This window comes from Emydura macquarii, unplaced genomic scaffold (assembly GCF_026122565.2).
Source record: "Emydura macquarii macquarii isolate MOO-44397 ecotype Brisbane River unplaced genomic scaffold, CSIRO-AGI_Emac_v2 contig_2863, whole genome shotgun sequence".
NCBI lineage: Eukaryota > Metazoa > Chordata > Testudines > Chelidae > Emydura > Emydura macquarii.
Genome location: NW_027133000.1, coordinates 1,677,306 through 1,699,681, shown reverse-complemented (window position 1 = coordinate 1,699,681; position 22,376 = coordinate 1,677,306). Strand labels below are relative to the sequence as shown.

Below are 22,376 nucleotides of genomic sequence, written 5' to 3'. Positions count from 1 at the left end.
TAACTCACATAACAGAAACACAGAAAGAAAAAGGAAAGAAAAAGATACAGAGATGACTACCTTAATGTTTGCCCAGAATTGCTTCCTAGGATGACTATTTTTTTTCCTTTTATTCAATGGTCATCTCCTGCTCAGATGTCTGCAGGTGCTCAATACACCACCCTGCCCCAACTCCTTCTTGTTTGTTGGTGGATCAAAGACAAAATAATAGATTATTCAAATAGAAACTCCAGAGATTTCAAAAGCATGATATCAAACTATAAACGTAGATTCATAGAAAACCATCTGTTATTAGATATTAGACTAATATGGCCAACAAAGCCCCTACTCCTTAAATCCACTTCTTAGCGATCATCAGGCTTAAAACCAACAGCTTAGGGTTTGCTTAGATAAATGTATCTCTCTAATGCAAGCCTCTAATGTAGACAAAATGGAGCTTGCACCGTGTGACTTACGCTGGGGAGTCCTTCCTTCTGTGCAACATGCAGCAAATAAGAAATTTCCTCTCTTTACAAATTATGCTTGAAATCAGTCGAAGTGAATTTAACTGAGATGGTATCCAGACTTGGAACAAGTCACTGCTGCCTCTAAGACTATCTTTTCTTTGGGTATGTTTGAGAAATTACAGGACACATTGGGTGCTATTATATATTTTGGGCTAGATTCTCAGCTCATGATGTATGGTTTCTTCATGGCTACTAGAATGATCCAAGAATAAGATCACACTTCTTTCCCTGACCTGTCAAAAAGTCAGTGTAAAAACAAACAATGTAATAAAAAATTCAAGATGCAAGTATGAAGTTACATCTGCTTGTGTAGGCCTGCATCTCTAAATTAAGCAGCACCATTCACACAAAAAGGATATCTAGATCCTTTGGAGATGTAACCATGAGCTAGAAAAAATTTCAGAGGATGGCTTTTCTTTCCCCCAGGCTGCAGGTGTCTTGTAGATTCATGTGCAAGACTCACTGAAGAGCTAAGGTGACCAACATTGACCAACCCTTAGTTATATTTTAAATGAACAAATTGCAAAATTAAAAAATGAACCAAATCAGTAAATCTGTAAAATAAATTCATTATATTCTACTTTGATTTGAGTTAGTGTCAAATTAGGATATAAAGATTCTACTACACAACAGGTTCATTTTCCTTTTACTGTAACATATGCATGGTTGATATTTTCCCATAATGCAACTGTGTACAAATTTTAAATGTAGTAAAAATAAGTGAAGATGACAGATAAAAATTCAGCATTTCCAAATATAACCATTGCTCTGTTTTAGGAATAGCACAGACATCAGCCAGCACCAGGAATGAGTCTCTCAACCCAAGAAGAATAGCAATCCTCGCCCAGGTTAGCAGAACTGGCAGATGTAGAGCTAGGTAAATTTTTTTCACCTGAAACCTTTTTTTTGTGAAAAGTGAGATTCAGCAACAAACACATTTTGCGAATTCATGTCAATTTTGCCAAAATTATTTTGTTTAAAAAAATAACTAAAAAAAAAATCTAAAATATTTAAATGTTTTGTTTTGACATTTTTAAATAAAATTTTAATTTTTTATTCAAAATTACTTTTTATTTCAAAATGTCCTTTAATTTTATTAAAAACAATAAATGCTGATAATGGAAACAACACATTTCATTTCAGGGCAAATAAAACATTTAATTTGACTTGAAATAATAATTATTTTTTGTTTCAGCAAAAATGTTGAAAAATGTTCAGATCAACCTGAAACTATTTTTTTTGGGGGGGGCCAGCAACTAAAAAATCTGTTATACATCCAGCTCTAATCATAAGGCTCACACAGTGTCTGCCTCTACCTGTCTGTCCACTGGATAAACAGAAGGCTTTTGCTCTCATAGGCTGTCCACTCTTTCAGATTTATAAGCACAAAATTCTCATGTCACACTTCCAAAGAAATTTAAAAACAAATTAAGAGATTAAAATAATATGTATTTTGATGAGTAGAATGATGCAGAAAATATTTCAAGTATTTCTTCATGAAAAGCAATACTGTTACAACAGTGTAGACTTTTTACAACAAAAAGTCAAATAATGCTGTACAGTATGTATGGTCTATTATTGTACAGACTGCCCATAAATAGACACATAAATAGTGACTAGATTTTTTGAATTAAAGTACAAAACATTCAGCAACTTTTACTGTCCATCTGGAGATGTGCATCACTGTCAGATAAATAGTCAACCTGTGAATGTAAGTTGAGCTCTGCAAATCCGCAGTTATTTGTGGATTGAATGGGATACAAATTTTGTATCTGCACAGGGCTCTCAATATAAGATCTCAAAAGCAGTGAAGCAGCAATCTGCAGCTCATAGCCTATGACGCTGCTTCCCTGCCTTTGAGATCCTATCTTCCCTTCCCCCTGTATACAGAGAAATGGGAGATGATAGATCAAGACAAGCAGCAAAATCTCCCATGCTCCTATCATTGTGGTTTAAGCAATCAAGCAATTTAGGAAACCTCTCCCGACTTCATTGCCATATCAGGTCAGGTGAAGAGGGAAGCAGCTGCTTCTGCAAAGTAAGTCAGGAAGCCATACTGACACCTCTTTCTCTGTAGGGAGAAGGAAGATAGGATCTCAATGGCGGGGAAGCAGCTTCACAGGATATGAGCTGCAGTGCAGAGAGTTGCTTCCCCACTTTTGAGATGCTATATACAGTACAGGGGCACAGGCACACAGACACTTCTCATGAAAGGCACCATGAGATAGTGTGCTGCTGCAGATGCAGATACAGATAAAAGACGGAGTGCGGATCACGGGTCGGATACAAGGTGATTCTTGCGGATTGGATCTACATTTTTGTATCTTCACAGGGCTCTAAACCCAAGTATGTTTTTGAACTGTAATTTCAAAAGCAAAAGGCCAGCAGAGATGGCTGTACTGAAAAGATCACCTTTCCAGATGGATATTACTCTGTGGGCAGATGAAAGCTTCTCTCTCATTCTCTCTATGAAAGCCAGCAGTCATTTAATGATATATTACAAGTAGGATTTGTGATGTTCTGCGAGCAGTCCACTTTCCAACTCTTTTCCTCCTACTATTTCTTCTGAAGACAATGGGTTCAGGATGTTTGATGTCTCCTGGCCAGCTATGGTTTGAACCTCCTGGACGTTATTAGGTGTTGATCAAGATTTATACCTTAATTAAAATCAAACATAAATCTCTTGACCTAAACAGGGACACCAACTACCATGTTATTTTTTGGGGAGCAACTCTCTGGCTCCATGGATATCACTTGGACAGAGTAGTTGCATCCTTCTGCAGCCCATGCCCGATCCAGATCCACCAGCCCCATACAGTGTTTTCCTAGAATAACAGAATAAAAACAGAACCATTAAAAGGCTTCCTTAATTTTTAGCAGAAATATATTATGTACAAAGAAATGTAAACTTTGGCATTGCTCAGTTATTAGTGATGTCAGGAAAACACAGCAATTATTAATTTAGAAGCAACCTAATCCAGATGTACTTGCATCTCCAAATCTGCTTTTCTCCCATTTTTACCTTTATTTTTATTTACTTAATTTAATTAAACAATTAATATTTCCACAGCAACCATTATTTTACACGTGTATCTCACATAACAAAGAGGTTGGATTATTATCCTTCTTTATGGACGGAGAAACACAATGGGCACAGAATGTTCACTGCTACTATCCAAAATTATAGTGTGTGGGACACATCAGGTGTACATGACAGGTAAAGAAGGTTCCTGGTACTGGTGAAAGCCTGGCATGAGCTCGTCGGGGGAGGGAACCTGGTCCCCACTTCCCATCAGCCATAGCCATTTTCCCAATCTCCTTTATGTCTCATCTAAAACCTGGAAATCTTCAAGGGTTTAACAGAATTATCATCCCATTTTCACAGAAAATACAAAAAAACAAAAACAAAAAAAACCCCAAAACCCACACCTGAACAAAGTTTATCCAGGGTGACTGATCTGTGGCAACATGCAAATAAGTGCTCAGAAGCAAGATCCAGAAATGCCACACACCCACATCAACCAGTGTGGGATCTTGATGGGGCCAGTGATGAAAGGGTAAGTCCCAGTAGCAAGGAAGGGAGACACTGCCCAAGGGACAGTAGGTAGCTTCTGCCCATGGGAGTCTCCAGCATCCATTGGCCAGCTGGGGGAGAGGGTGCTGATTAGCCAGGATTTAGCCCAGTACAAGGGCCATGTGGAGCCTCCTTCAGCGCTGTTCCAGCAGCCCATTCTAATTAGGAATGGGAACCCAGCCTGATAGATGCTGTGGGTCTAGCCAATCGCCTGTTTAGGGGGTCAAGAAGGAATTTTTTCTCTCATGAGGCACTTGGCAGGGCACCAGGGAGTTTTTTGCCTTCCTTGCAGGACCCTCAAGCCATAGGGAGTTTAGTAGGAACACATTTAGTACCTAACTGAGGTACTGGGGTGAAGTTATTTATTCATTGTAACTTGCAGCTAGTTTCCACTGCAATTAAGAGAATAAAATGAATGGTTCCAAGAGGTAAAAGACCTGGGACTTTGGTGTTGGGCCTTGGGCTTGTGTGATAGGGTGAGCCTGTGTTGCCTTTGTGGACCAAGATCCCCACTCTGCTGCAACCTCTGTCCCCCTCACAGGGGGGAGATGCAATGACTCAGAGAGCTGAGAGAGCTCACTGTCTACAAATAATGAAAAAAGAACTCCTCTCAAAAATTGTTCCTGTGTTCTTAATCATTTAAAACTCTTCTTTTAAAAGAAAATCTAAAGTGCAGCTGATATAGATTTTCAATACCTGATCTTCTCTTGCAAAAAGAACATGAATCTAACACAAATGTGGTCTGACCTCTAGCCTAGTCATTTGAAAACAAAAATTAATCCACAGGAACCACACCCCCATAAACTAGCTTCAAAACTAGCTTCAAAAATGAAGAAATATGATTGAAATGGGAAATATTTTCAACAGAATAGAATAGTCTAATTGAATAGGAAAATAATGTTTGTTTTTTTAAATAGAAATACCAATGAGGTATTTTTTTCTACTTGGGGAGATTGTGAAGAAAAATGTACAATTTCTATGAGACAAAGAACATACAAAACTTTGAAATAATCCAAAACACCTGACATTTTCTATCAAAAGGCAGACAGAAGCTCATTTGATGTCCCTTCCCCTCTCTTTTGAACTGGCAGTTTCCTTCCCCTCTCCCATGGCTATTTCATAAGCAACAGAGGAGACACCCTTCTCAGTGGGTGGAGTATAATTGGCAGCTGTAACACTCGCAGGTTTTTTGTTTTTTTTTTCTGTCGAAATACAGTGGGGATAGCAAAAAATTGCCAATTTTACTTAAAAATAGATACGGTTATCTCAGAATCTGCAGTGTTTCCTTTAGTAGTCTTAACTATAGGAAATACCTTGAATACCGCAAATGCAGTTTTTTAAAATGTATTTAGATTAGTTGCTTGTATTGCCTTTGATGTATTTCATAAGTGTTTTTTGAGCCAAAAAGATTCATCTGCACTCCAACAGTATCTGTCCTATTTTGGCTTAAACTTTTTTCTTTTCTTTTTTTTAATTTGGAACTAGTTTGTAGTCTTCCTTTTCCCTTTAGAATATTAAATACTACAGAGGAATGGTACATCTGCCTTCCACAGCTAAACTAATTCTTTGTTCTCTGTCTTGAATATCTGTCATTTGTCACTATCCTATACAAGAACTAGAGATGGACTCAAGCTGTAAGATTTGGATCTGAACTAGAGATAGACTCAAGCGAGTGTCTGTGTTTTGGGGATGTTTGCACCTGGGATCTATTAAAAGCCATTCCTTTAAAAAGTACTAGTAAGTATAGTCTTCTCCTTTACTTCAGATCAGCCCCTCTTTTTTAATTAATCCATGTCCTAAATGAGCCAAAACGAACAACAGGGGAGGGCGTTTTCCAGCTCTTAATGAGCTACTGAAGGAAATGAGAGGCCAAAGCACCTTAATGCACCTGGTCATTAATTGCCTGGAAACACTCAATCTGAATGTAGTTTTTGCTGTTACACACCATGACGATATAAAAATGTAAAACAGAAAAACACAATTACCACTTAATGCATCAAGTAACTAAAAGCAGAAGTGCACATTGCCAGATATATTACTGTTTTTTTCCTAGAAGCTGGAGGCTGGTACACTAATCAAGTAGCTTCATTCTCAGTATGCTGCTAGATTTAATTGTCCTTAATTATTTTTAAAAACTCACTCTGACTACTGTGGGCACGGGGACAAAGGATGTCAGCGCTGGGCCACATTCCTGGGGTCTGGGAGTTGGGCCCAGGCTTTGGACACAAACTGTCCTCCGCGGGACCCCTGAGTTGGGCTAAAAAGGCCATATGCTACACAAGCAATAATAATGTGCAAACCACAGCACTTTTCTAGCCTTGAAGTTGGGGGGGGGAAGGGGGGAGAAGCAAACCACAGCAACTTTCTAGCCTTGAAGTTAGGGAAGGAGGGAGCATATCAGAGCAACTTTCTAGCAGTGTCCAGAACAGGGCTAACCTGCCCAATAGGCACCATGGTAACAAGGGCATAACATGAGTAGGCTATGTTCTCCCTTTCATTCCTCCCCCCACCACCTGGACAAAGAATGTAGTAAGAGTGTTATCTCTTCTTTCCCAGACCTCTAGTTCTTCCCTTGTTGCTAGTTTGTTAAGGGACTTCATGGTCATTCCTGCTGTTAAGATAAATGTATATGCTATGCAATTTTCGTGGGAAATAACAAACAGGGGCGGGTATAATTATATACCTCCCATAGCCATTAATATTAATTTTATAATCATTTATATCACCAAATACGGATTTTATGGGGCATTACAGAAATGTGTGTATTTACATATTATTTTAGATAAAAAGTTGTAAAGTAGTAAACTCGGGGCTCACTTTGTTGGTTGCGAGGCAAAGGGGAACGAGTGGACTAGAAGCTGTAACCGAATAAACGCTCCTTATCACTCCACCCGGCTCAATCTCCCTTCAACCGACCCTGCAACAACTACCATATCTACCTTGCTCTTACTAGTGAAGTTGAGTAGATAGCTCTATCTTCCTGTTTCTTTCCTTGATAATTTCCTTCATATAGGAGTTACAGCAATTTCCATTCTGGTCAATTAAGTCCTTTGATTTCAAAGAAGTTTTCAATATCTCTGCTGAAGATATTCCTATCTTTGCTACTTTCTGCACAATTCTTGAACAGTTCCCATCTGGCCCCAGATGTTTGTCACCGAGTTTTTAAAAAGATTTATCACCAACTACTATATCACATTTAATATATCTATCGGTTTCATACTGCCACTTATTGCCATAGTATCTGAATAACTTTCTTGGGATCTAGATTGGTTTTAAGGAGGTCTTTAGTGGACTTCATGAAGTCTTCTTCCTTCTCAGGTTATGGAAGGGGAAGGAGCAGGGGAGACAATGATCAGTAAAATGTCAAATCACACTCTAGGTCATATTTAAAAAACTTCAACCACGAAAAATGCTTCACCGCCACAGTGAAAAAAAAAACTGCAGCAATAGAAACACTTCTGTAAGTGTGCTGAAAAAACAGTAATTTAATTCCCTACTGAAAAATGAACCAGTTCTTCCCATATATCATAAACTAAGCACATCACCAAATATAGTGTGCATATTCTACACAACAGCTGATCTGTTAGAAATGCATACCTATTAGTCTGCGTTCGGGTGGAAGCTGAACAGCTGTCTGATCTGCAAATCTGCAGAGAATCATGTGCTCCTAGAATAAATAATACAGAAATATGGTCTTATTTCATTACTTTTTAAAAGCTTTTTTCGTTACAACATCAAAAAACTAATTAAACATTCAAAGGTACCACAAAATGATATGTGCTGAATATTTTTCTCTGAAAATTAATTTATACTGTTTGTAAATCCTTTCAGCTCTACGTCAGCTTTTGAAAGCAAGCTTAAATTTGGATAACCACACCCATACTTCTACTTCCCTATATTTTTGGAGCAGTGAGTTTGTCCCTGGATTAGCCTTCCCTATTTCCACTCCGCAGGGGACACAACTCCCAACCACAGGTCAGTGGTTCTTGGGTGGTGTACTTCATGCTGCCTAAGCCAGGGGTTCCAAACTTTTTTTGCTGGGACCCACTTTGAAAATATTTCAGACTGTGACTACCATACCACACCCCATATCCCACAACACCACATGCCATACACCATGCCGCCCTTACTTCTGTGCTGCTGCCGGCGGCAGCACTGCCTTCAGAGCTGGGAGCCCGGCCGGCAGCCTCTGCTCTCATGACCCCCCTTCAATGGTCTTGCGACCCCCTTTTGGGTCAGGACCCCCAGTTTGAGAAACATTGGCCTAAGCCATTCACCAATCAGCAGCAAAGCAGTACTGCTGCAACAGGGCCAGTCTTGGACAGTTTCTCCCCATTTGCGGGTAGCAGTCAAACTGGAGTATGTGGGCACTCAAACATCCACTGTCTTCTATAAGTAATGATTCAGAAGCAGGAAAGACTCACCATCACCTTTGTTGGTGACAGAGAAACCTTCCATTGCTCAAATCCCACCCAAATCAGTATAGGGTCATTTTGAAATTGGAGTCCACTATTCCACACCTTGATGTGGGGAAACTCTCTCAACTCAATAGCACAATAAATTTAAACAAAAGTATAAGATATCAAGAACTGACTCTGCCTTCCATTTTTAGCCTTTGGCTAGTAAGACAAACGAAGCAGGGATAGGTGAATTAACCAATTCTTGCAGAGAAGGAGGAGGAAAGATTGTGATGCAATGACAACTGAAAAGAATGCTCCTCTGACAACTACATGGAACAGCTGAAATTTCAAATGCCAAGACCTAGCAACCGGAACCAGAGCTGGCACTAGGCATAAGTAGACTAAGCAACTGCTTAGGGCCCTGAGCAGCAAAGGGATGCCCCCATTCACTTTTTATTATGTGTGAGGGGATGGAGGAGCAAAAATATTCCTGCTTAGGGCCCCCAACGGGCTAGCACTGCCTCTGACCAGAACCATTGCAGAATTGTCCGGTTACAGAGTGCTCTTTCTGTAACAACAGATGTCAATATAGATGTGAGAACATGAGAGACTTTTCTGTGGAACGTAACAGAGATCCAAAGTTAGAGCTCTGAAAAAGAGCACTTTTTCTTAAATCAACCTAGATTATATTTTGATTCTTGGCTAATATAAAGAGATTAATTTTAAAGGTGCAGTCCCTGCATTAGGTGAAGGGAGTGCAAGATCAGATATATCTGCCTGATTTCTAACTTTTGACCAGCTATTAGGGCTGCTGGAGCAGTTGTTTGGGAAGCCTGAAGAAGGTGGAGCAGCTGGTCAGGGCAGAAAGAGCTGCTAAGAGAAAAACCCCAAATGAAGCCTCTAGGTAGAGGCTTCCAAAAGCACCTGGCAGTCAGAGCTAGCGGGAGAGGTACTGGAGGAAGCTCCAAGTAAGGGAAAGCAGCAGCAAGTAAAAACAACTCTGAGCTGGGAAACTAAGTTATCATTTCAAAATGAATGAGTGAAGGGAAGTTCCTATGGCTCAGGCAGTAACATAGCCTAGGTAGGGTATGGTGCCACACTCAGACTTGAAGCTTCCAAAGAAACAGACTCAGCTCAGTTTTCTCCTATGAAGAATGAGCATACACAGAGCACCCTGTCTTCATCTGGTTACCCCACCCAACCTGGAGATCCCACTGCCCCCGCCAGTTCTGTAGCCTGTCAAACCAGACCTGAACTTTGAGGTAAGCGTGCAACTTACTTGAAAAATTCAGACTGGCTTGTGAATACATAAAAACATTAGTTTTCTGTGGAGACAACCTGAAAGTTCAACTAATGTCTAGATAATGACTACATCATTTCCCCTTCAAATGAATAGCAACCTGTCACGTTTGCTGATGGTAGAAACGGTGCAGTCATTATTAGGACAACAAACATCATAATTAAAATAATCCAGCTTTTCGTGTGGTTAACTTGCTCTCTGGAACAGACTCAAATTCTATTAAGTTGTCAAAGCTAAATATGTGAACTGGTTTGGTTCCTACATTCCAACAATCCCTCACGGGAAAGATAACAAATGTATCCTCTGAGTGTCTTGTGCTGTAGGCCTACAACTATCGTAGCCCTAGTTTTCCAACTTTAAACTCTAATGAATCCAGGTAAAATGATCCTGTCTGAAAAGTAAAATGACAGCAAGTAGACCTGCGTGACCAACGGTGAATGGAGAGAGAGGCGATGGGGAGAGAGAGGCTATATCCCAGTAGGTCTATTAGAAGTCCTGTTATGTGCAAACAAACTAAACTGATTAAAAAAATAAAAATAAAAAATAAGACCAATTATTCTATGGGAATTGTCATACTTCTTGATGCCTCCTTGAATCTCTCAAAGGAATGCAATGCCACCCACTGAAATTTGGCCCAGCCATCCCTCTGTCACAATGGGGGGCAACTGGGTGAAATTTTAGTGAATGGTGTTGCAATGTGGCACCGCCAGGGCCCCCAGTTGTCCAAGCCCTATGCCCTATGGGAGGCACAAGCACCAGCGCCACTCCCACTCACCAGCAGCCATGGTTGAAGTCGTCAAGGTCATGCTGGAGCTGCTGCTGCTCAACGGACCTGGCCTCCATGGGCTCCTGTGCGACCTGGCACAGGGGGTCGTAATGCCACTGAAATCTTTCCTGGCTGCCCTTCTGTCAGGACAGCTGGGTGACCAGGCCAAATTTCAGTGAGTGCCAGTCTCCAAGAGGGCCAGGGATCTCTGATCTGGGAACTATTCTAGGGTGCAGTGGCTGAGGCCTCCTTACACCACCGTGGGCATTGGAGAAAAGAGGCTGTATCCAGAGTTTGCCTCACCACAACCACCACAGGGCCTCCAAGCATGGAGGTGGTGGAGGAGGCAGACCAGGAAGATGATCTCAAGGACTTTGCCTTCTACAGCTGCCAATGAGAGGGGCTGGGTGGGGGACAGGGGCTTGTGCCTCCAGCAAGGTGCAGGGATGGGAAAGGGGAGTGGTAATACCAGCCCCCCCACTACAGGACCTCCAAAAGTGGAGGCTGTAGGTGGATGACCTTGAGAGTTTCAGTCCTGCAACCCCCACAGCCACCCACACACTTCTACTGCAACTTGTACAAACAGTCTGCAACTTTTGGAACCCCCCCCATACCTCCTCAAAAATCACAGCTTTCTTATAGCTTTATTTATAACCAAAGTTATTTGAGGCATCATTTAGCCTGGATCCACTTGGCTGATTTCTTATATCAGTAGTAAGAGTATTTATTATTTGTATTTTGGTTGAGCCCCTGCACATTACAGCAATACAACACAATAAGAGCTACCAATACCTCTACACTGATGATAAGCCTCCTTATCTAAACTTCCTGGGATGAACAGATTTTAAAAAAAAAAATTCAAGGCAGAGTGGCCCATTAACATCTCTGCAATCATAGGACGAAAAGAGGGGGTTAGTGGGTTACAGATTGTTGTAATAAGCCATAAATCCAGTGTCTCTGTCCAGTCAATGATCTTTAGTGTCTAGCAGAGTTATGAATTTAAGCTCCCAGGCTTGCCTTTTTAAAGTGTTGTGCAGGTTTTCTTTGAGGATTAGCTAAATGCAAGGTGGAACAGATTGTTTAGCAAAAGTAGTTAGCATTTAGCTGTGACACTTGGAGTATCTTTCCCAGAGCTGAAGAAGAGCTTGTCTTTCTCACCAACAGAAGCTGGTCAAATAAAAGATATTACCTCACCCACTTTATCTCTCTTATATAGTGGGAACGACACTGCATGTGACGACCTAACAGTCCTCAGAGTTAACTCATTTGGAAATTTGTCCCAGGAAATTTTTAAAATGTTGACAACTAGTTCATAAAGCACTTTAAAAGTGACATTGACATAGATATTAAGATTATGTATTTATATGGACGCAGACTGCTAGGCGATGAAAAGAACATGTGGCTTTTCTTCCTACTGTTCAAGTACAAAGAGCTTTCTCTAGCTCTAAGGGCCTTTCTAAAGTTAAATTACTGTATAACATCAAGAGACCTAAGGCCTTGTCTACACTAACACTTATGTTGGCAAAACTTTTGTCGCTCAGGGTGTGAAAAAACCTGAAATCTAAGGGGGGGAAGAGGGGGGTGAGCACATGACCCCCACAGATGTCACCTCTGATTACAGAAGAGGTGAGAACTGGCTCAAGAATTACCTATAGGAAAAATTTAGGAACATCCATTTGTCCCTGAGTGAGAATTAATTATTGAACAAAAAATCCTCTTACTTTGAAATCAAAATGTTTAATTAACACTACATCCAGTCACACACACGAGAATAATTAGAGAAAGAGAGAAACACAACTATTCAGAGGTTTGTTGATCAATGACATTTTAAACTCATCTTAAATCAAATATAACATATATCAAATATATATTAAATACTTTAAAAAGTCATTTTGATTAAAATAGTTCCTAAAACAATCTTAAGTAAAGTATTTTATTTATTATGTATTTCCTTTTAAAAAAGTGCTTAACCAATGCTCTAGGTGCAAATTAAGGAGAAACACTAACATTAGATAGGGGAAAAATCTGAAGCTTACAAAAGAGTGGATTACCTTTAATAGGTTGCTGTATAGAAAGAAGGCTAGTTCTTTAGATATTTTTCACCTAAGAGTTATTGGAAAATGAGATCTCTAGAAGCAAGCAGTCTACAAAAAATGTTACTATACAGTTAGGTCTCTATATCTAAAAACAATCAATACTTATACAAAATCTATAAAATGAATGGTATACAGAAGATTTTAAACGAAACTGTGAAACATGCATTTTAGGAGTAAAAACAACAAGAGATCTGTGGCACTTTAAAGACTAACAAATTTAATATTTGCAGACATAAGCTTTCGAGAGACTTCAGCTCTCTTCTTCAGATGCAGTAATTACTGCACATTCAAAGACTGCACATTCAGTAATTATTGCATCTGAAGAAGAGAGCTGAAGTCTCTCGAAAGCTTATGTCTGCAAATATTAAATTTGTTAGTCTTTAAAGTGCCACAGATCTCTTGTTGTTTTTGCTGTATACAGACTAACTCAGCTACCCCTCTGGAACCATTTTAGGAGTGTTTTACTTATACATTACTAAGGAATGAAGTTCTTTTAAGGAGAAATCATTGGATTTTATTTTACTGAAAATAAGCCTTTTTAAAAAAGTTGAAGGAATGTGAGTAGATCTGAATTACTAAATATCATTATTACATTGTGTGTTCATCCTCATAATTAAAAGATAAACACAGATTATAAAATCCACTACGAACCACAGGGAAAATGCAGAAAAGGGCACAAAATGAAAACCAAGCCACAGAAACACCTTTACATACCTTATAGGATAAAACTTCCTTGAACCGATGACTGAAACAGAAAAGGAAATTGATTCAATCAACATTTGAAATAATAAAAATTGAAAACAGAAGCAGTCTTTAAACACTTCATTGAATTCTAAACAAAATATTTTTATCTGGAGACTGTGAAGCTGTATTCAGAAGCAGAAACTATGAAAGCTTTAGTTCACTTCAGAAGAAGAGGCACATTATATGTAATTTTATGTTTTATAGTACGATTTATAGAAGTTCTCTCTTTAAACCATTATAAATACTACACATATTTATAGAATTGGTTTTGTCCATATTTTATATAAATACTCTATGTTGTATCCATATATATCCCCTACAGTATATATACACATGCCTTTTGTGTCTGCCATACCATAAAACTGCATTATTTATCACTAGAATTGAATTAAATACTATATGCCCAGTTGTTGTGCAATGTTTTCTAATATTACCAACTTTAAGAAAATTAAATTGTAGTCCCAAGGTTGAGCGGCTGCACTGAGAGCTAGACATGCTTTAGAGCCTTGGAAATTTTAAATGTTAATAAAAAACACAAGACTTTGCATTTCTACAGCACCTTTTAGCAAAAGATATCAAACATCTTCACAAACCTTAATGAATTTCCAGACTAAAATTGTAATTAACTTGAAGTTAAATTATAGCATCTAGTCAACCTTTAGTAAAATAATTTGAAAGTAGTTTCTAGTATTACATCTGTCCCTAAATTTCCTTGCACATTTTTGCAACTTTACAATTGTATTATCCTGTTTTTTAATTTTTTTTCCCTTCCTTCTTGATATGTGAAAGATGCAAACAAACAAAAGAGGAAATGTATTATACAGGATATGACAAAACTGGCAGAACAGAGTGCTGTCAAATGCACAAAGTAATCAAACTGAAACAACAAATATTTATTCCCTAAACCAGGGGTGTCAAACATCTGGCCCGCGGGCCGGATACGGCCCACCAACCTTTTTGGTTTGGCCCCTGGTGGCAGCGCGCGCTGCCACGAGATCTCGCAGCATCGCGCGCTGCCACCAGAGAGTATGACGCCGTGAGATGTCGCGGCATTGTGCGCTGCCGCCAGAGAGTATGACACCACACTGCTGCCGCCAGAGAGCACGACGCATGAGATCTCGCGGTGTCGTGCACTGGCACGAGATTTGTGTACTCTGGTGGCAGCGCGTGGAATGCTGTGTGCATGAGACACAACACTCCAAAAGTGCCTAGTATTTCGATTTATGGTATGTATGGCCTACTTGAAGTACATGTAATTCAAATCTGGCCCGCCATAGCAAATGAGTTTGACACTCCTGCTCTAATTGCTTTAAGTTACTATTTTTATTTCTTGTAAAAATAGTAAGAAAAATATTTTCAAACAAAAATATATTATTTTTTGGTTGATGAATCCCTTTTAAGACAGAAAGACTATTATTTACTTCAGCCAATATAGCCCCAATAATACTGCATTTTCTAATAAAACCCAAATCTTATAACCTTGGAAATTCAAAAGGTAAGGATCTACTTAAAGCCATAAACCAGTCTGAAAGTATGAAAATATACCATCAAAGCTTCTCAATCTTAACTCTGTCCTGAAACATTCTAGCATCCATCTTCTGTCCATCATTACCATATACCTACTTTTTGAAGATGTGTTATTTTTTAATCAAGGACATTTAAAAAAACCAAAACCTATGGGTTATAATCATGGCCATCTTAAATCTGGTGAAGACAATAAGTACAGTTTCTGGTAGAAATATCAAAAAGATTAACCTAAGAGCAGTGGGCTTGATTCACCAGTTATTACTTTAGTTTTAGGCCAATGTAAATCCACCAAAATCAATGAGGTTTCACTGATGGCGAACTGCAGTAACACAGTGGTCAACCAGTCTCATTGTAACTGACTTCATACATATGTGTCTAGCACTGAGTGTGATACTCCTCTCCTCTTCCCCTCTCCCCCACTCCTCATTACCCTTTACTATTTCCATGAAATTTCCACAAAGTCATTATCTTGGAGTTGGAGGTTAGTACAGTACATGTAGATTTACTAGCACTGTATCTTTCAACAACTTACATAATTGGTGGCACACAACATTTTTTGTGAACTGTGTTGAATAACGATCTTTGATACTGAACCAGGAATTAGTAAAGTATCCCCTTTCTCAGTGGAGTATGAATTTCTGGAAAGAAGGCTGGAGTCTCTTCACCACTGTAGTGCTGGGAGTAAGGTATTTTTGTGGTCACTGATGAGGTGAACCTGTTTGTCCTGGATAGTTAAAGTTAATTTATAATTTTTCATTGTTGACACAGCAGCTTTACAGGGCAGAGTTAAGGTTGTTTGGATTACATTAATTGTCCATTTTCATATTTTTGATTTATTCCCCCCCTTTATAGTAGAAATTTAAACTTTACATTTCTAGCCCCTTGTACACTAGATTCTTCACCTTCTTGGAAATGTAAATTTCACTGTGTTCTGAATGAAACCGTAACAGCAAGGGCAGATGACAAAGGCTGCGTGAGCCTTGATGCAGTGCTCAATCACCATATCCGTTGCCACTCCACAAGCATGCAGAGCCACCTAAAATATATATCAAAAAGAAATTTTACAGCATGATTCTGTTCACTTACAACTCTACTTTTTTAGCAGTTTTCCGGCTGACTGAATTATCTAAACATCTGAAGAAAGTTCCCACATGCTGCGGTGAAAGCTACTGGCTAAGGCAAGGTCCTATTACCAACCATTCAGCCTGTGTGTCTGATGGCTCCGTCAGACCTCTCTCTTGCTCATTTAAATGCCAAGGGAACCTCATGAACCGTTCATGTTCATGGAGAAGCTATAGATGCCGAACTAAAGCTACTTGCCAATGACATTTTACCATATCAACTCAACTGCAAATACATTTAATATACATTTTAAAATATAAACTATCATGCTTGTCAGTGAAGAATTTCAGACCAAGTAAGAAATGCTTAGAAATGTACAGAGACATTTTAAAGCTAGATTTTATAATAAAAACAATGCGTGAAATACAATAATCGGGAACACACACATATGGATCACATTATATATCATCTCACACTGAAAGAAAATCTTAACATACTTTTGACTCTTTGGTTTCTGTAAAGCCAAGAAAGGAGAAAATATGTTTAGTCAAATGTAGGTTTATGAGACAGCACCTTTTTAGCTGAGGTATTTGTTTGTCAGAGACAATGCAGAAGGCAAAGATTTTGTCATTCTATTGCAGTTTTCTTTCTATTTAGTGATGCATTTGCAGACCAAGAAAAAACATTTAAAATGTCACTTAATCATGACAGGCCAGATATTGAGTGTCTGTACATATGAAACACACAAAGAGGCTTCACCCCTCACATCCCTGCAAGAGCCAGTCACAACTGCACACAATTGTAAAGAGCAGGGTCAGTTCCTCTGACACAAAAGGGGCACTCATCCACCCCTAAACCCAAGGAGCAGACCAAGCAAACATGGAAGAACAGACTGCACTATCTTAAGGGACGGTGCAACCCATACAGTCCCCTTACAAAGTGAACCATTTAGCAAATTTGCCTGCTTAAGGTACAATCACCCTTGGGATGGATGCAGCCCCACAATGCAGTCTTTGCATATTTTTCTCAGTCACTCTGACAATCATCAAATATATGTGTTCAATGGGGCTCCTCTATATTAGTGCTAGTCTCCTCTTCTTCACGCTTGCAGGGATGCTGAATTTGTGATATCCCAATAATTCCTATGTCAACAAATGTAGCAGAAATTAGGTCAGTGCCCAAGTAGCAATTCAAAGTTAGAGGAGAAAAGATTTATTTATATCTACTTTAAAAAACAAAAACTGACTAACTGAATTGTGTGTAAATAAAAAAGAAAAGTGCGCAGGCTTGTAAACGCTATACGTAGCTAGACTCCACATTCCATGTGGATTCGTATGTAGAGATTAAATGGAAACAAACTAGCCCTTTTTAAAACAAAAAAACCCAAACATCCTCCAGTATCAGTACATATAACACCATTGTGGTGTGCTGCCTGCATGTTTAAGAATGGATTCCATAATATTTCCCAGGTCCTGATCTTGCAAAGAGCTCTTTAAAGGTGCAAGTGTCCATCCACTTAGAGCTCCCTGCAGGACTGGTCTCTAAATTAGCACCTGCTTCATTTAATATAGAGAAGACAGATGTAAAGACTCTTAAGGAATTGATCAATATGCTAAAATAGCATGTGAAACCAGCTAACCTTTTGGCATACCCCTTATTGCTGATTCAGAGCTACAATGACAGGCCTATATTCCTTTATGAAATATTTTAGGAGCTAATCCTACAAATATATACACACACACCCCTTTACTCACATGAGTACTCTCAATGCAATTAGGGACATGAATGGATGTTTGTAAAGTTCTTCGTACCATAAATATTTGCAGGTTCAGGTCCGTATCACCCTAAATTGAGTATACTTGCTTTAAATGTAAGTCAGTCGAGCATCTTTTTCCCCTTCCTTCTCTCAAAGATGCAGCTCTGAGGCAAATGTGTCACTTTTTAAAACAGCATTTATTTATTTATGTGCCTTTTCTGAAGTTGTGTGATTTTATTTTATTTCCAATGGATGTATGGCTTTATGAAAGTTTGGGTGAGACACAAAATGACTGCAAATGACTTTTTTTTTTTTTTTTTTTGCGGGGGGGGGGGTTATTATGAAATGTAACAAGAATACTGCATAATCATTTTGTCCAAAATAACAATTACACAACTGTTTGTCCACCATTTTGAAAAGTAATGCCATCAGTTATACTAATACAATTGATTCATTTTCTAACTATGATGAAACAGAAAATATTCCAATTAGACACGACTCTGTTTGAGCTCAATAATTAATCAATAATTCACACAATGCAAAATGTTCTAGTTCATGTAGAAATATATTCAAACAGATTCAGACAGATGCAGCAGTCTAGAGACTATAAAAAAGGTGTTTGTTTTAAAAACTGCATTGCAGAACTACAATTGGAAGCTCATTGGAAGCTGATTTTTCAAGAGACCACAAAACTTCCATTCTTGGATTGGAGATCCGATAGAACTGTAGACAATTCTTAGATTTACAGATCATGAATTTACAACTCCCAATTAGTTGATCCAAAAACAGAAGTAATAGTGGTCCCTCAAACAGGACAGTGCATCATAGTAGCTACCATCAGACAAACGGAAAATGGAAGCCATCAAAATGAAAGGACAGAAACAGTTCAACATTTATTTTTTGGAGAAGGAAGAAGCTGCACTAATAAAAAACTGTAAAGGATGCAATATTGGGCAAAGACAGGGCTAAGCCTATAATGTAATTAGTTTTGAACACAATGTTGGGACAATTCAGAATCAGTCATAAGAAACAATGCTGTGAACTTTGGGGTATATGCTCTATTTGATGGTATACAATGTGCCCACATTGTAGCTTAAAAAAAAAATCTACAGGAATTTACAGAAATAAGTTTTCCTTATCTCAACATTTTTATATATATTCTTCCCTATAGGAATTGGTGCATAAAAACAGGTTCTTTTTTACTTAAACATTAATCTGTTCTTCCTGCTTAATTGTAATGTAATATCACAATTCTGTTTGACCCCATGATTGGCTAACGTGGAAATTATATCACAGATGCGGAGAACAAGCAACATGAACAAATTAACCTTTAAGGCAAAAAGATCCTGTTCTCATTTAAATTTTCTTAACAAAAAATAAAGAAAGTAAAACAATCCAGAATGTAACAACTTTCTTAGCTCCTCCTAGCGATGGAAAAAAATGCTGATCAGCCATCATTTTTAGTCACTCATAAAGGTTCCTTTAATATGCTTCAAGGAAACAAAATAAAACAAGAAATATGATAGAACTGCTTCTATAAAGGGTTCCATAGGAGGTCAGCAGATCTTTAACAGGTAAATAGTAAAAACTAGTATATGCAGTCTGAGTGGTGAGCTGGGGGTTTGGTTGTGATTTATAGTTAATAGTTAAGATGTTTTCTGTGATTGTATTGACTTGTTAGTACTTTTTGACATATATTGATCTGTGAATAATTACATTTGATTCACAGGTACTGAAGCCTTGATCTTAGATCAGTTGTCCAATATGTGACCTTCTGGACATAGTTCTCAACTAGATTAAATTCCATTCCTCCTTGAGGGACACTGTTTATAATATACAAGATGAAACATTTCAATGATCTAAAACTGATGAGAGAGACTGGTGACATATCAGGGTGATATTTCAAACTTTCTGCACCACATGAGCATATTAAAAAAAATCCTCATAGACTCTCAGACTCTAAGGTCAGAAAGGACCAATATGATCATCTAGTCCAGGGGTGTCCGGATATGGCCCACCAACCTTTTTGATCTGGCTCCTGGCGGCAGGGCGCACTGCCGCGAGATTGTACTCTCTGGCGGCATCGTGTGCTGCCACCAGAGAGTATGACTCCGCAAGATCTCGCGGTGTTGCACGCCCTCAAGTGCCTAGTATTTCAATTTATGGTACGTATGGCCCACTTGAAGTACATTTAATTCAAATCTGGCCCGCCATAGCAAATGAGTTTGACACCCCTGATCTAGTCTGACCTCCTGCACAATGCAGGCCACAGAACCTCACCCACCCACTCCTATAATAAACCTCTGACCTATGACTGAGTTATTAAAGTCCTCAAATCATGGTTTAAAGACTTTAAGATACCTAGAATCCACCAGCAAGTGAGCAGTGTCCCATACTAGAGAGGAAGGCGAAAAACTCCCAGACCCTTTGCCAATCTGCCCTGGGGGAAAATTCTTTCCTGACCCCAAATATGACGATCAGTTAAACCCTGAGCATGTGGGCAAGACTCACCAGCCAGACACCCAAGACAGAATTCTCTGTAATAACTCAGAAACCACCCCCCTTCCCAGGCCATTGGCATATCTACCACCAGTAGTCAAAGAGCAGTCAATTGCCAAACTAAGCTGTCCCACCAGACCATCCCTTCCATAAATTTATCAAGCTCAGTATTGAAGCCAGCTAGGCTTTTTGCCCCCACTGCTTCCCTTGGAAGGCTGTTCCAGAAGAGGAATACACATTCTACAGATAAATTAGATGGGAAAGAAGACTAGATTGACAGATTCACAGAAATTCAGGAACAATTTATGGTGTTGTTCTTGAGATATTTGAGCTCCAGATGACTGATATGTTTCTCAGTAGTGTTCAGTATCTACTGAGAAACAGCTTCTGCAGAGAAAAGAAAATCTTCACTTTTTTCCATCCTCCTTAAAAAAAAAAAAACTTTGTTGGCTCTAAAGAAGATTGAGGGGGAACCTCTTCCTCTCTCTCTCTCACCCAGTGACATTGGTAAAGGAGATCTATATCCACACTTCTCTATTCTGGCTTCTGGAAAAATAAGGATGAACTTCCTAGTCTTTTTCTCCTCTCCCAATTCCCACTGATTTTACACCTTCTTCTACACCTCCTCAGTCACTACCTTGCTTCTACTGCCCATGGCTTTTTGCTGCAGAAAGCTAAAAGGGACAACATTTACCCAGTTTCATTGCTACTGTTATCATCATCATCAATGCTTGTTAACATGGTGTACAAGACACTAAGTAAAGACAAATTGTTGTCTCAAAAGCTTCTAGTCTAGAGGGCTTAGGAATTTGGAAGCAGTAAAAGACAGATGAGAAATTTGTAAGTTGCCCTGAGTGGACCGGATGAAAACCACAGATGCAGGGACTTCAACAACGCTGTGTTTTGCTACATTGCAATTGTATCTGTCGATGCATGGGGACAATAACAAGAACAGAAACTGTGCAAAAGGATATTAAATCATCTAAAAAGACAGTACAGGGCAAGTGGGGCAGCGACGCAGGGAACAAAGCTGCAGAGGCAGAAAAATGGGGCAGAAATAGAAGCAACATGTAAAGCCCCTCTGCGTCCCCCCTTCCCCCACCCAATCCATGCCTCACCTCTGGGTAGAAAAATGAAGAAAAAAAATGGTGTAGAGCACAAATATGCTTGGCCACCCTGGGTGATAAAATGACTAGTTACAGCTCTGTAAAAAGACAGCTAAAGCTATGGCAAAAGTAAGGAAATTAAAATGTCATTATCACACGTTGTTTAATATCGATATTGCATCCTGTTATTGTAGAGGTCTGAGAAAAAATTTACAAGTTATGGACAAGATTTGAAAGGTGACTAGTGATCCCAGGTGTACAACTTGAGAAACCTTACACGGGTTTGATTCCAAAGGCTGGGTGCTCAACACTTCGTTTAACCTTCCCGCTTTCTCTGTCTTGTCTACTTAGATTGTAAGAGCCCTTTGGAAGGAACTGAGTCTCTCTATGTATTTGTACAGTATCTATCACAATCGGGTCTCCAATCTTGCTTGGGGCCTCTGGACACTATCTTACTGCAAATAATAATATCCATATAACATTTGACAATCTGTCATAATCTTTTTGTTACCAGACTACATTTTAAAAATTAAAGGCCAGATGGCGCCATGAATGCACAACCTGGCATTGGGGCAGTGTGGAATCACAGCGCCCTAGTCCTCCTGGAGCTTCCCAGAATTCAGGAGGAGCACACCCACTGCACACTCCTAGTGTGCATTCCCGTCCATGACCAGTCATAACCCCACATCCTCTCCATGTTCTTTGTTGTAACTAGTGCACCAGGAGGCATTTCTTACTTAGTGGAACTCAGAGATTGCTTGGCCCCTATGAAGGGAGCACTTTGGTCATGTATAGGGGAAGATTCCCGTGTGCCATTTCCTATTATGTGGCTATACAGGGACCAGAAACAATTTGGCCCTAAACAAATATATTACAGTGGTGGTGGTAGCACTGACTGATGACACGGACTTTTCCATTTTGACAAAGGCAAGTTAATCATATACAGCAGCCACATAAACGATAGCTCTTTAATTGTTGTGGGATTACATGAAAAAATGTATATAGGATTCTACTAAGTGTATCACTGAGGCAGGTAATCA

The 22,376-nt window shown here is 39.2% G+C and overlaps 1 protein-coding gene across 1 annotated transcript in view; it reads right to left on the bottom strand.

Moving 5' to 3' along the window:
• Positions 1-1,934: 1,934 nt before the first annotated feature.
• GSTCD (glutathione S-transferase C-terminal domain containing) overlaps positions 1,935-22,376 on the bottom strand; it is a 115,930-nt gene continuing 95,488 nt past the window's right edge. The window contains exons 9-12 of the mRNA XM_067568188.1: positions 15,816-15,949; positions 13,357-13,387; positions 7,678-7,747; positions 1,935-3,331 (exon numbers count right to left, since the gene is read on the bottom strand). Coding sequence (XP_067424289.1) covers positions 3,195-3,331; positions 7,678-7,747; positions 13,357-13,387; positions 15,816-15,949 — 372 coding nt within the window. The 3' untranslated portion in view covers positions 1,935-3,194. The remainder of the gene's footprint in view (positions 3,332-7,677; positions 7,748-13,356; positions 13,388-15,815; positions 15,950-22,376) is intronic.